General features: G+C 51.8%; 1 protein-coding gene across 1 annotated transcript; it reads right to left on the reverse strand.

Annotated features, from left to right (window-relative positions):
- Positions 1 to 7: 7 nt before the first annotated feature.
- On the reverse strand, positions 8 to 11,489 carry SEPHS2 (selenophosphate synthetase 2). Its single transcript, XM_077329748.1, has 8 exons — positions 11,168 to 11,489; positions 6,898 to 7,001; positions 6,613 to 6,720; positions 4,624 to 4,778; positions 3,079 to 3,169; positions 1,800 to 1,899; positions 1,378 to 1,590; positions 8 to 762 (listed from the first exon to the last, which is right to left on the reverse strand). Exons 1-8 carry the CDS (start codon positions 11,439 to 11,441, stop codon positions 533 to 535), a joined length of 1,275 nt encoding a protein of 424 aa, XP_077185863.1. The 5' UTR covers positions 11,442 to 11,489; the 3' UTR covers positions 8 to 532.
- Positions 11,490 to 14,749: the final 3,260 nt, after the last annotated feature.

The raw sequence follows: 14,749 nt of genomic DNA on the forward strand, positions 1-14,749 counted from the left end.
CGGTAGCTGTAGAAATCAACGTTTTATTAACTCAATCACCAATAATTTACAATCCACGGAAACAAGCCCCCAAGCCGGGCGTGGGCACAGCTCCCCCTCTACGGTTCCTCTGCTCCTCCGGGCCCGCGGCTGGGTTTCTAGGGAGGTGCTTCATTCAGAGAGGAGAGGCCGTCGGCCCAAGCCCCGGGGCGTGGGGTAGTTGCCCGCCCTCCTTTGTGTTTTTGGGACCAGCTGCTCAGTCTGACCCAAAAAACCTAGGAGAGCTTCAGAAGCAGAAACCTATTCCAATAAATAATTCAAGTGAGCTATCTCCAAAAAATCAACTGCAATTTAAGTGCTGCCCAAGCCAATTAGTGCTTTGATCATGTGGCGGGAAGGATCCCGCGGCTGTTCCCTGCCCAGCAAAAAGAGAGCCACGGCCCCAGCAAGCCCCACACCGTAGGCAGCAAACGCACGGCGGCCGAGGGCCCCGCTACACTGCCCTGACCAGCTTAGAGCCTACGATGGGTAGGCAAAGGTCGCTCTTCCCGCTTCAAGAAGCCGCCTCCGGGCTGGCGCTGGAATTGTTGTCGTGGGGGGAGGCGGTGGCCCCCCGGGGCGTCACCTCGATGATCCGGGGCTTGTCGATGATGCGGGCAGACTGGTTGCCTTTCTCCACGATGCCGATGATCCAGGCCTGATGCCCTTCGCCGTATTTGGGGGATTTGATCTCCGCACAGAAGCGGGCAGCCTGCTCCCGGGGGAGACAGATCAACAGCCCCCCTGCAAAGGAAAACAGCGCAGGTTGAGGCTCCCGGCAGGCTTAGGCTGCTGCCAGAGAGCCCCTCCCTGACTTCAGATAAACCCGTGGAATTCACAGCTGGAAAATGTTAGCGGCTGCAGGCCCAGACAGCTTCATGGGGGGACTGGAGAAATCTACGGAGCAAAGGGCCGTCAGGGCTTTGAGCTGCAAGGAATAGAAGGGATACAGTCTGGGGCAGGGATGTCCTGTCTTCGTCGTGCTTCGGGGGGGGGGGGGAATGGGAGGGCTTCTAGAGTTCTGGCCCTGCTGCGGGACCTCCTGATGGCCCCTGGGTTTGGGCAACTATGACACAGCGCTGAGAGGAAGGGGCCACTGATCAGATCCAACTATTAAGAGCAGAGGTCCATCCGTGACTCTTAGCCATGGGGCAGGGATGGCACACTCCGTCTGGGGCAGGGATGCTCTGTATTCTTGGGGTTTGGCAGGGCAACGGTGGGAAGACTTCTGGAGCTCTGGCCCCACTGGTGGGCCTCCTGACGGCCCCTGGGTTGGGGCCAACGCGTGACACGGACGAAACGGGCTGCCTGCCTGATCCAACATGGTTTCTCCGATGCAGCCCCAGCCGCGCGCCTTACCAGACGTCTCTGGCGACGTCCCCTGCAGGAGCCGACACCGCGTGCCACTGGTTTTGCTGACGGCCGCCATCTTGGCGATGATGGGCAGGTTGTGGATGACGAAGGACACTTCACTGCGCTGCTGCTTGGCCAAGTTCTGGGCGTGGCCCAGGATGCCGAAGCCGGTGATGTCCGTGGCGGCGTGAGCGTTGAACGTGTGCATGAGGCTGGCAGCTGAAAGGGGCAGAGGGTTACGGGCACACCTTTTGATTTGCTTTCTTCTAAACATTTCATTAGCTGCCTTCCATGCCCAGCTCAAGACATCATCATAATAAATGCTCTACTTCAGGGGTGGCCAAACTGGCTCTTCAGATGTTCACGGACTACAGTTCCCATGAGCCCCTGCCAACTGACAAGGTACGCTTCAGGGGTCAGGTGCCTACCTGTCCTGTTCAGCAGGGCCATGCTAAACATGGCTTCCTGGTAGGCCAGCTCAACTTCTTCTTTGGAGACCACCAGCTTAATCTTATTCCACCTCTCTGGCTGCAACAGAAACAAAAGCATCTTAGGGTGAGGTGGGGACAGAGCCAGAACTCCCACCTAGTCTCATAGGCTGATCCCCTCAGGCCAAATAAGTCAAGTACAACATAATAAACTAACCACTCGTTCACACAACATGGCTCAGCAGTCACACCGTGGTCCCTGTACTTTCCCGTCAATGCACCACACACGGAGGGGCCATGGCTTAATGGTACAGCCTCTGCTTGGCAGGCAGAAGGTCCAGTTAAAAAGACCAGGCAGGAGGGGATGGGAAAGACCTTAACCTGAGACCCTGGCTCAGTGGCTGATCCTCTGCTTGGCAGGCAGAAGGTCCCAGGTTCAATCCCCGGCATCTCCAGGTAAAAGGACCAGGCAGGAGTGGATGGAGAAGACCTTGGCCTGAGACCCTGGCTCAGTGTCAGAACCTCTGCTTGGCAGGCAGAAGGTCCCAGGTTCAATCCCTGGCATCTCCAGTTAGAAGGACCAAGCAGGAGGGGAGGGGAAAGACCTTGGCCTGAGACCCTGGCTCAGTGTCAGAACCTCTGCTTGGCAGGCAGAAGGTCCCAGGTTCAATCCCCGGCATCTCCAGTTAAAAACAGCAGTAGGTAACATGAAAGGCTACTGCCAGAGATTTCAGAGCGCTGCTGCCAGTCTGAGTAAACCAGGCTTTCATGAAACCCTGGAGTTTCTTGACAGCCCTGGAAGGGGTTCCTGAATGGGTGGGAGTTAGTTCATTTTTTATATGTTTTTAAATTTTATTACCACCCCCTCCCTAAATGGTCAATGATGGGCCTGGAGGGGGGTGGGAAGAGGAGGGGCCTACAGTGGGCGTGTCCACAGCTCTGCTTCCCAACCATCTGCATGATGCCACCACTTCTGGGGTTTCTCGAAGCCTGGAGAATGTCCCCAGGTTTTCTCAATGGATAAAAGTGGAGAAAGTCTGAAGTAGACAATACTGGCTTTGATGGACCGGGGGTCTGACTCAGTATAAGGCATCTTCACGTATGTCTGAATGCAGCATGCAGGAGGCTTGGGTCTTCAGTGGTAACAAGGCACATCTGCATTAAGCCTAACCTTCGGCTCATAGCTCTCATCTGGTAACATTTCTATCTGTTTAATAATTGCCCCTCCCTACAACATAATCTGCAAGACCGGCAAGCTTTCCCACGGACGAGCACTTACGTTATCTAGCCACTGGTGAGCGTTCACGGCCACCTGCGTTCCCAGAGGCTTGGTCAGGACAAGGACATCCCCTGGAACGGCGCTGTCTGGCCTGGAATCAAGAAAACAAAGTCTACAGATCGTCTAAGTTTCCCAGTCTCCCCATCGGGCAGTTTAGGGAACTCTGCTTGCTTGCATTCAAAACATTCTGAGTTACGACAACCATCTCAGCTGCCTTGACATTCCACAAAATGATACTGCATATAATTATTCTCTTGAAATAAAAACTGCCTGGCCTGAAAACAGAGATTGCTCCGTGTCTCCCAGAAGTTACGAGTTCTCTCTACCTCAATGCAATTCTTCTCATAAGCTGAGCATCAGACATTAAGGATCGCCCAACATTTTTATTATTACTTCCAAAACATTTATTAGCAGTCTTCCCCCCCCCCCCCTTGAAGAACTTCAGGTGGCCTGCAACACGTGACGGTCAGAAAATGCAATAAAACAATACGAATAAAGCAACGATTGTAAAAACCCAGGAAAGGGCATTATTTTAAAACTCCATTTAGGAATGCCAGGAAATAAAAACTAAATCAGCCAAAGGCAATTTGTAAATTAAACTCTGGGCTGCCTCCTGAAAATCGATAGTGAGGGAGCTAGGTGCACCCCCCCAAGGGGACTGGTCCGCAATTCTGGGGCTGCCACCAAAAAGACCCTCTCTCCTGCTCAGTAGCTGAGTTTCTTTGATTGCTGGGACAATAATCAGGAGGAAGTCACCCTGTGACCTGAATGCCTCGGCAAGAATGCTTGGCAGAACACAGTCCTTCTGATACCCAAGCCATGTATCCAACGGGCTGTATCAAATAGAGTATCGTGTCCAGATCACGGGAGGTGATAGCACCGCTTTACTCTGCTCTGGTTTGGCCTCCCTTAGAGTCCTGTGTTCAGTTTTGGGCACCCCAGTTGAAGAGGGATGTAGACAAACTGGAGGGTGTCCAGAGGAGGGCAACAAAGATGGTGAGGGGTTTGGAGACCAAGACGTAGGAGGAAAGGTTGGGGGAGCTCGGTCTGTTTAGCCTGGAGAGGAGGCCACTGAGAGGGGCTCTGATAGCCATCTTCAAGTAGTATTTAAAAGGCTGCCATATAGAGGATGGAGCAGAGTTGTTCCCTCTTGCCCCAGAGGAGCGGACCAGAACCAACGGGATGAAATGAATTCAAAAGAAATTCCATCTAAACATCCGGAAGAAATTCCTGACCATTACAGCAGTTTCTCAGTGGAACAGGCTTCCTCGGGAGGTGGTGGGTTCTCCATATTTGGAAATGTTTAAAGCAGGGGCTGGAGAGCCATCTGACGGAGAGGCTGATTCTATGAAGCCTTAAGGGGGTGGCAGGTGACATTGGATGAGCAAGAGTGCAGGGGGTTGGACTAGATGACCCAGGAGGTCCCTTCCATGATTTTAAGACTATGTGGGGTTTAAAAAACATTCTCTCTGCAGGTACATAGAGCATCCTATCATCGGATTCCTCAAACCACCTCTCCCCTGCTAGTAAGATCCTGATACTCACAAGATAAACTCGTTAGGTTGGCACACCACCGTCGCAACTCCTCCCACAATGATCCAGGGGTTCAAGACCGTCTGCCCGCCAGTGACAGAGGTGCCGCCATCCTCGGCCGCATCCCGGAAGCCCTTGACGATCAGCGGCATGATTTTGTCCCGCTCCTGGGGGAAGAGCAAAAGAGAGAATTTGGGAAACCACTACGGCTCTCAAGCCTCTTGCAGAAAGTGGGGAACTGGATCTAGAATACGAAAGGCCACTTCCCTGCCAATGTATTTTGCAGCAAGGACAGGCTGTAACATTTAGAACGGCAAGTTACGCTTGGCCACAAATGCTCAGCTGAGACAACATATGCGGTTTGCAACATGGCTTAAAGGAGTAGCCATTGATGAATGGCAGAACATCTGGCTGGCATGTAGAAGTTCCCGAGTTCAATCCCTGGCATCTCCAGTTAAAAGGACCAGGCAGGAGGGGATGGGAAAGACCTTGGCCTGAGACCCTGGCTCAGTGGAAGAGCCTCTGCTTGGCAGGCAGAAGGTCCCAGGTTCAATCCCCGGCATCTCCAGTCAAAAAGACCAGGCAGGAGGGGATGGGAAAGACCTTGGCCTGAGACCCTGGCTCAGTGGCAGAGGCTCTGCTTGGCAGGCAGAAGGTCCCAGGTTCAATCCCCGGCATCTCCAGCTAAAAGGACCAGGCAGGAGGGGATGGGAGAGACCTTGGCCTGAGACCCTGGCTCAGTGGCAGAGCCTCTGCTTGGCAGGCAGAAGGTCCCAGGTTCAATCCCTGGCAGCATCTCCAGTTAAAAGGAGCAGGCAGGAGGGGATGGGAGAGACCTTGGCCTGAGACCCTGGCTCAGTGGCAGAACCAGCGTGGTGTAATGGTTATGAATGGCAGACTCGAATATGGAGAACCAGGTTTGATTCCCCACTCCTCCACATGCAGCCAGCGGGATGACCTTGGGCAAATCACAGTTCTCTTAGAGATGTTCTCACAGAACAGTAATCTCAGAGCTCTCAGCTCCACCTCCCTCACAGAGTGTCTGTTGTGGGGAGGGGATGGGAAAGGTGTTTGTAAGCCGATTTGGGTCTCCTTCAGGCAGTAAAATAATAGAATTTCTTGCATGTCTCCTTAAAGGGACCGGGTAATGAGTGGGGTAGAAGAGAGGCCACTTCCAGTCTGAGGTGGCAAAACTGACCTTGCTAGGCCATGTGTCTCACTCAGTGTGGCAGATTCCATATGCAAGAGGCAGGCCAGTGAGGACTAGATAAAAAAATTATGGTCTCAAGTGGACTTAAAAGACATGGCTGGGACTATGTAAGGTCTGTGTTGACAATCCACAATTGTAAACATCTACCTCTAAAGAGCCTCTTGTGGTGCAGAGTGGTAAGGCAGCAGACATGCAGTCTGAAAGCTCTGCCCATGAGACTGGGGGTTCAATCCCAGCAGCTGGCTCAAGGTCGACTCAGCCTTCCATCCTTCCGAGGTCGGTAAATGAGTACCCAGCTTGCTGGGGGGTAAACGGTAATGACTGGGGAAGGCACTGGCAAACCACCCTGTATTGAGTCTGCCATGAAAACGCTGGAGGGCATCACCCCAAGGGTCAGACATGACTCGGTGCTTGCACAGGGGATACCTTTACCTTTACCTCTAGAGATCACCGTACTTAAAGACTGGAATGCAGACAGATACTTAAGTAGCTCTGCACTTCAGCTTGCTCCACAATTTGGAAGCTCCAACTAGGATTTTGCAATTCAATTTAAACTGAGCTGGTTGTGGAGTTATCATCTTATTGGAAGCGAAGATCAACCAGACAATCAAATCTGAAAGGGAAGCTACCCCAGATCTACAATACTGTATTAAGGGATTTGCAGAACCTTTACCATCATTTCAATAGAAAATTGTCGCGTAAGCGGCACGCGCGAAAAGAGTATCCCTTTCTGCAAAATTGCCGAGGGAAGCATCTTGCTAAGGAGTAAGGCGATCCCGGGCGCTTCTCACCTCCTCGGTCATTTTCTGGCTCACGCTCAGCAGCATCAGCATGTTGTCGCACTCGGTGATGCCCATGGCGTACAGGTCGCTCAGCACGTTGGCGCAGGCGATGCGGCCCTAGAGCAGACACACAGGCAGCAAGAGGCACTGAGCCAGAAGGACAGCCACACATGGGGCAATTGACAGCGTGGGCCTCGCGTTCCACAGCTGCCTCCTCCCAGCCGAAATTTCCAAGGTTCCCACGAGACATAACCCACCCCCTTGGCCCGACTGAGCCCCGTCCCCTCCACTCACCATCATATAGGGATCCTCCACCAGGGGATAAAAGAAGTCTGTGGTCTGAACAAGGGAGAGACCCCCATGCCTAAGGGGGATAACGCAGGAGTCCATACCAATGCCTGCGGGGAAGATGCGTCAAGCTTTAAAAATCACTTCATTCATTGATCAAATTTATACCCTGCTTTTCTCCCCAGCGGGGGCCCAAAGTAACTCTTCTCCTCTATTTTATCTTCACAACAATCTTTGGAGGCAGGCCTGGAGGAGAGCATGTTGCTATCCCAATGTGAGAAGAACAGCTTTTTTTAATAACCATTTTCAATACCCGAAGGAGCCCCAGACTGGTTTACAAACACCTTCCTCTCCCTGCAACAGGTGCTCTGTGAGGCATTATTATAATTATTATTTGACTTTTAGCCCTCTACTCCCAGAAGGCTCATGGCAGGTTATATTCAATAAAAATTCCAATAAAATACCCCTAAAAATACAACAATAACCTGACAAAAACCAACATCCAAGACATATGCGGTGATATAACACAACTAAAATGCCCCCTTAAAAACCAACTCGGGGGGGTGGCGTGGAAATTGATCTCAACTGCCCGTAGAATAGTCTAGATCTTCCTCGCCCTGGCCTCAAGCATAAACCTGGCGGAAAAGCTCCGTCTTGCAGGCCCTGCAGAACCGTGAAAGATCCCGCAGGGCCCTGAACTCTTCCGGGAGCTAATTCCACCCAGTAGGGACCAGTACCGAAAAGGCCCTGGCCCTGGGTGAAGCCAAGCGCACTTCCCTGGGGCCGGGAATGACCAGTAAATTTGTCCCCGCAGAGCGTAAGACTCTGCGGGGGGCAGACGGCAGTCCTTAAGGTATGTGGGGCCCAGACCACGGAGGGCCTTAAACGTAAGAACCAAAACCTTGAACCGGAAGTAACCAGAAGCCAATGCAGCTGCCTCAGCACAGGCTGGATATGGGCCCTCCTACGTGTTCCAGTGAGGACCCTAGCAGCTGCAGTCTGTATCAGCTGCAATTTCTGGATCAAGCCCAAAGGCAGGCCCACATAGAGCGAGTTACAGAAATCTATTCTGGAGGTGACCGTCACATGGATCACAGTGGCTAGGTGGTCAGGAGACAGGTAGGGCGCTACTAGCTTAGCTGACGCAGATGGAAAAAGACCTGGCTAGCTACTTATTTGACCTGAGACTCTAAAGTTAACGAGGCATCAAAGGTCACACCCGGATTCCTGGTCTGGGACACAGTGATCAGTTGCATCCCAGCCAGCGTGGGCAGGGCTGCCCCTGGGCTGCCCCCCTACCAGAGGACCTCTGTTTTGGAGGGGTTGAGTTTCAGGCGACTCTGCTCCAACCACGGCTTCCAAACATCTGGCAAATGGTTCCGGGGGGGGGGGCGTCCATCAGGAGATACAGCTGGGTGTCATCCGCATATTGATGACAACCCAAGCCGTAACTCCGCACCAGTTGGGCCAGAGGGCCAATAAAGATGTTGAACAACGTGGGGGAGAAGACCGAGCCCTGAGGGACCGCACAAGGGAGCCGAACTGGGCCCGACAGCTCCTCCCCCACTGCTACCCTCTGGGCCCGGTTTAGGAGGAAGGAGCATATCCAGCTCAAGACTGGCTGTATGGGGGGGGGGGTCTACTTTGTTGGAAGTTTTTAAGATGGGATTGGATGAGTACCTGTCAAGAGTGTGCAGGTGGAGCCGAGGGCTCTAACAGTACTGCTCTGTGAGATCACCCCTAAGAGAACTGTGACTAGCTCACAGTCACTCAGCTGGCTGCAAGTAGAGGAGGGTTGGGGATTCAAACCCGATTCTCCAGATTAGAGGTTGACACTTTTAACCATGACGGCACGACGGCTCTGTGTGACTAGCAGGGGCCACAATGGCAAAACAAGGCTCCAAGTGGGGCTTCCCATCTTTAATCAACAGAATCTATACAGGACTTTTACATAATTATCATTTCCTTTTCAAGAATTAAACTGTCAAGAGTATAAGTACCTATGCAAATCGGGGAGGGGAAGGTTACCAGCCTTAAAGTAGTCTGAGTTGTGCTACCTGGTCAGCTTGTAGAAGACATTGAATGCATATTAGGAAACTAATGATATAGTGTCCAGTCTCTTAGCCAAACCACACTTTATTGCAGATCTTAATCTCCACAGTGTTCCAAGCAGTCCACTTTGAAAATGTATACACAAACTTTCCTGAGACCTGCCTGAGGTGGCTCACAAAGTAAAGAAAATACAATGAAACCAGAACACCAGTGTAAGCAGCAGCACCAGCCAGAGGCATAAAGCAACAGCCAGTGGTCAAAAATGTTATTCATAAAATAGTCTTCAAGCGACAACCACAAAAATTTGCTTAAAATGTTTAAGAACCTCGACATTAAAAGCTCAGATAAGCAGAAATGTAATGGCTACATAAGAGAAGGACTGTTGCTCAGTGGCAGAACCTCTGCTTGGCATGCAGAAGGTCACAGGTTCAAGCCCCAGCATTTCCATTTTAAAAAGAGCAGGCCACAGGTGATGTGAAAGACCTTTGCTTCAGACCATGAAGAGCCGCTGCTATTCTAAGGAATAGACAATACAGATTCTGATGGATGGAGAATCTGATTTCTGTGTAAGGCAGTTTCATACATTCGTGAGACACCAGGATATTCGAAAAAAAATGGCCACCACTGAACAAACTCTGTCTCAACCCACTGAATCTGTGCAGACAACAGGCTCATTTCTCAGGGCAGGGTGCACTGAGAAATGATGACTCTAATTTTTTTCATGACAGAGTGAACACACTACTTGTTAAACTTTATAAAAGACACATAGAAATCTAGCAACACAAAGAAAGAGGTTTGCTTGCTGAGCAACTTTAGGACACATAAAAGGGAGAATAGAACAATGTCCCTGGAGGAAAACAAGGAAGAAGTATCCAAATAAAAATGAAGCTGCCTTGTATAACCAGTCCATCTAGACTAGCACTAGAAAGGACCACGACATCAGCAAACTAGCAGCTTAAAGATTAACACAATTTGGAGCAGGTTATGAAGTGACCAGTGCTAATACCCTGCGACAGATCTTGTTATTCTTTAAGCTGCCATTGAGCAACAGCCCTGACTTTCATCATTCAGATTGGCAGCAGTTCTCCAGGGAATCAAAGGTCCTTCTCATCACCTCCTGCCTGGTCCTTTTTAAGTTAAGATGCCAGGGACTGATCCTGAGACCTGCAGCAGCCCAAGCAGAGGCTCTACCAGTGGGCCAGGGTCTCAGGCCAAGGTCTTTCCCATCCCCTCCTGCCTGGTTCTTCTAACTGGAGATGTCGGGGATTGAACCTGGGCCCTTCTGCCTGCCAAGCAGAGGCTCTGCCACTGAACCAGGGTCTCAGGCCAAGGTCTTTCCCCTCCCCTCCTGCCTGGTCCTTCTAACTGGAGATGCTGGGGATTGAACCTGGGACCTCCTGCCTGCCAAGAAGGCTCTGCCACTGAGCCAGGGTCTCAGGCCAAAGTCTTTCCCATCCCCTCCTGCCTGGTCCTTCTAACTGGAGATGCCACTGGGGATTGAACCTGGGACCTCCTGCCTGCCAAGAAGGCTCTGCCACTGAGCCAGGGTCTCAGGCCAAAGTCTTTCCCATCCCCTCCTGCCTGGTCCTTCTAACTGGAGATGCCACTGGGGATTGAACCTGGGACCTCCTGCCTGCCAAGAAGGCTCTGCCACTGAGCCAGGGTCTCAGGCCAAAGTCTTTCCCCTCCCCTCCTGCTTGGTCCTTCTAACTGGTGATGCCGGGGATTGAACCTGGGACCTTCTGCCTGCCAAGCAGAGGCTCTGCCACTGAGCCAGGGTCTCAGGCCAAAGTCTTTCCCCTCCCCTCCTGCTTGGTCCTTCTAACTGGTGATGCCGGGGATTGAACCTGGGACCTTCTGCCTGCGAAGCAGAGGCTCTGCCACTGAGCCAGGGTCTCAGGCCAAGGTCTTTCCCATCCCCTCCTGCCTGGTCCTTCTAACTGGAGATGCCGGGGATTGAACCAGGGACGTTCTGCCTGCCAAGCCTGGGGACTAAATATGGGACCTCCCGCATACCGGCCAGAGGCTTCGACATGTTGGTCTGAAGCAGCAGAAGAAAGTTTGAGTCCAGGAGCATCTGTAAGTCAGGGGTGGCCAAACTGTGGTTCTCCTGACGGCCATGGACTACAATTACCAAGAGCCAGCGTGCTGGCAGGGGCTCATGGTTACTGTAGTCCTCTCCACCACCACCACCCCTACACAGGCCTCCCTGCCCCCTTCTCACCGAGGGTGGGTGCCGGGGGCCCGGCTCCTGCCGTGTCCCCCTCCCCGGCCTCCTCCGCGCGGGGCCCGCCGAGTCCCTCCAGGAGCCTGAGCAGCGTCTCCTGGGGGACTTTGCAGCCTCAGCCGCGCAGCTCCCCGAAGCCGGTGAGCCTCCATCCGGGGCTGAGGCCGAGCGCCTCTGGCTCGAAGGGCCTGTAGCCGGGCGGTCCGGGGCTGGGCGCGGCCGCGGGCAGGGCCGGGAGAGCGGCGGACGGGGAACCAGCCAGCGCCGCCATGACACCGTCCAGAGCCTGTTGACCTTTGGCCCCGCCGCGGACGCTCGCGAGACTTCGAGGGGAACGCCGGACCAAGCGCCTCGTCAGCTCTCCGATCTCGCGAGATTTAGAGGCTGGCGGGCCCGCGGAGGTTCCTGAGCCTCAAGATCTCGCGAGAGCTTGAGGGTGGCGCGAGACAAGGCTCGTTGAGCCTCGCCGGTTGCCGTGGAGCTTCTCTGTCGACCAATCACAATTCAAAGGGCAAACTGCACAACTCTGTTGTTTCCAATGAGCGGCTTTACGTTAGGCCTGAAGAGGAGAGGGAAAAAAGAATCCTAGAGCAGGAAGTCCCACCTCCCGCTTCCGTGGGGACATTGGCGTTTGGAGTCGGGGAGAGGCGGGACTTCCGGGGTGGTTCTGTGCCATAGAGTCCGCCCTCCAAAAGCGGCCATTTTCTCCAGGGGACCCATTTCTTCCCTGGACAGCCAATTCAGGTGCTTCAGGAGTCCCGGGGCATCTTTAAGGCAGGGGTGGCCAAACTGTGGCTCTCCTGATGGCCATGGACTACAATTACCAAGAGCCAGCGTTATGGCAGGGGCTCATGGTTATTGTAGTCCTCGTCCAGAGCCCCAGTTTGGCCATCGTGGTAGAGACTTGCCTGTGTATCTGAGGAAGTCTGCATGCAAACAATGAAATCAGAGTCCAGGGGCACCTTTAAGACCAACAAAGATTTATTCAAGGCGTGAGCACTCGAAAGCTCACGCCTTGAATAAATCTTTGTTGGTCTTAAAGGTGCTCCTGGACTCTGATTTTATTGTGCTACTTCAGACCAACACGGCTACTCATTTGAACGCATGCACACAAACGTTTATACCTTGAATAAAAGTTTGAAGTGCGGTATAAAAATCTAAAATAAAGTAAAAGGTGCCCCTGGGCTTAAGCTTTGCTCCCCCCACCGATATTTAAGGCTTGAGGAAGTCTGTTTCAAGGTACTTGAAAAAATGTGCATATACACACAAGACTTTGTTCTGTTTTGGCCCAATATCTTTCTGACGGAGTGTACATGCACACTAAAACTTATCCCCACAATTAATATTCCGTTGGTCATACGCATGCCCCGCCTGAACACAAGCCTGTTTCACATCTGCTCATTAACACTTTTTTTTGGGAGGGGGGGACGCTAAATTGCTTCTATCCACCGGTCTAAAATCTAATTATTGCCCATTTCTTATGCATCTTGACTAACTAGCCCTTCCTGGCCATTAACCCCACCACAATATAGATTCAGGTGGGCAGCAGTGTTGGTCTGAAGCCGCAGTGGCACCTGGACAAAGTGTTCTAGATGGATGGATGGATGGATGGATGGATGGACGGACAGACCTTTGTTCGTGTACAGATACAGTGAAGCAAAATATCCTCAGTCATTACATATGACCAGATAAGGAAATGCGCTTGCTCAGCCTGGATGGTGTGCAGCTGAAGATTTTGCACGCTACCAGGAATTTGGGCATGAACTTGGGGTCCTCCCTTTCAAGGAGCCCAGCTGACATTTTACCACCTCCACCAAGCAAGGCTACTAGCATCCTATCCCAGGATCAGCTAGGCACAGTGATCCATGTGATAGTAATTTCCAGGTTATACTTTGGTAACTCGTTCTATGTGGGCCTGCCCTTGTCCCTGCTCCAGAAATAGCAGCTGGTACAAAATGCAGCTGTGAGGGTCCTCACTGGGACATCCTGGAGACTCCACATCCAACCTGTGCTGAGGCAGCTGCATTGGTTGAGGACGGGATCAGGTTCAAGGTTTTTGTTTTGACCGTTAAGACCATACGCAGTCTGGGTAGATGCATAAGAGATAATAGCTGAAATTGGATTTAGGCAGTAATAAAGATCTGGGAATTGCTGCAAATAAGCATTCCAATTGCTGCCACACACACTCAAACTACACAATCACTGGACCCAAAACTTGGAGAGCGGTTTTAGGATATCTCCAGGTCCTACCTGGCGGTTGGCAACTCTAGCTCCAAACCATCCCAATTGGTTGAAGTAGCTCAGCAGCTGCTGACGTCAAAACACAGTGATATTTTTCCAAAGGTTTTTTGCTGACAGAATATTAAGAATATATGCTCTGATGTGGAGGGCAAAGAGAAGGGCACAGAGGCTGAGGCCTCCCCCTGATAAGAGCTGCAGAAGAGCCCTGCTAGATCAGAACATTACTTCCTCTAGTCCAGCATCCTGCCTTACCCAGAGGACAAGCAGTTCTTCTGAAGGCTCAATGACAGGGCAGAGAGGCTGAGGCCTTCATAAGAACATCAGGAGAGCCCTGCTGGGTCAGACCAGGGGCCCACCCAGTCCAGCATCCAAATTGTTCCTCTCAGATAGGACTTAAAGGACTACTGTTGGATACCAGTGGGCATGTGGAACCTATCCTGTGGAGTTCACAGGGCGCAATTTATTCCCCATCCCCTTCGATCTCTAGGCAAAGCCCTTCAGACACATCATTTGGAAAGGTGGGGCTGGCTGTCATCAATATGCAGACAGCTCTATATGTCCTAAGCCAATATATATGATATAGATGCCCTGCAGCAGGTACTTTGTTCTCTTACAGACTGGACCACCGTATTTGGCAAGGAGGCAATTAAAATTAAATTAAATTAACCTTTTGGTCCAGAGCAGGGGTCCCCAACCTTTTTGCCCTCCAAGCACATCTGGCATCTTTAAATTGGGGCAACATAAAATGGCAGCTACAGGAGGCAGCACCAAATGCATTACCTTCCTCCTCTCCTTGCAAAAGAATCACAGAAGAAAGGGGATTAAAGGCAATGAAGGCAGGCTTGGGAGATGGGAGGGAAAAGGGAAAGGCCAAATAAAAGGAAGAAGAGCCAGAAGAGGTGATGGAATCACACACTTGCTAAGTAAAACAGAGATGCAGACTGGTTCTCCTGATAGGATCATAGAATCAAAGAATCACAGAATCATAGAATCATAGAGTTGGAAGGGGCCATACAGGCCATCTAGTCCAACCCTCTGCTCAACGCAGGATCAGCCCAAAGCATTCTAAAGCATCCAAGAAAAGTGTGTATCCAACCTTTGCTTGAAGACTGCCAGTGAGGGGGAGCTCACCACCTCCTTAGGCAGCCTATTCCACTGCTGAACTACTCTGACTGTGAAAATTTCCCCCCTGATATCTAGCCTATATGGTTGTACTTGTAGTTTAAACCCATTATTGTGTGTCCTTTGCAGCCAACAGAAACAGCATCCTGCCCTCCTCCAAGTGACAACCTTTCAACTATCATGGCTGGGACTGGAGTGGAAAGCCAGCGTGGTGTA

This window comes from Paroedura picta, chromosome 3, assembly GCF_049243985.1.
Source record: "Paroedura picta isolate Pp20150507F chromosome 3, Ppicta_v3.0, whole genome shotgun sequence".
In the NCBI taxonomy this organism is placed as follows: Eukaryota; Metazoa; Chordata; class Lepidosauria; order Squamata; family Gekkonidae; genus Paroedura; species Paroedura picta.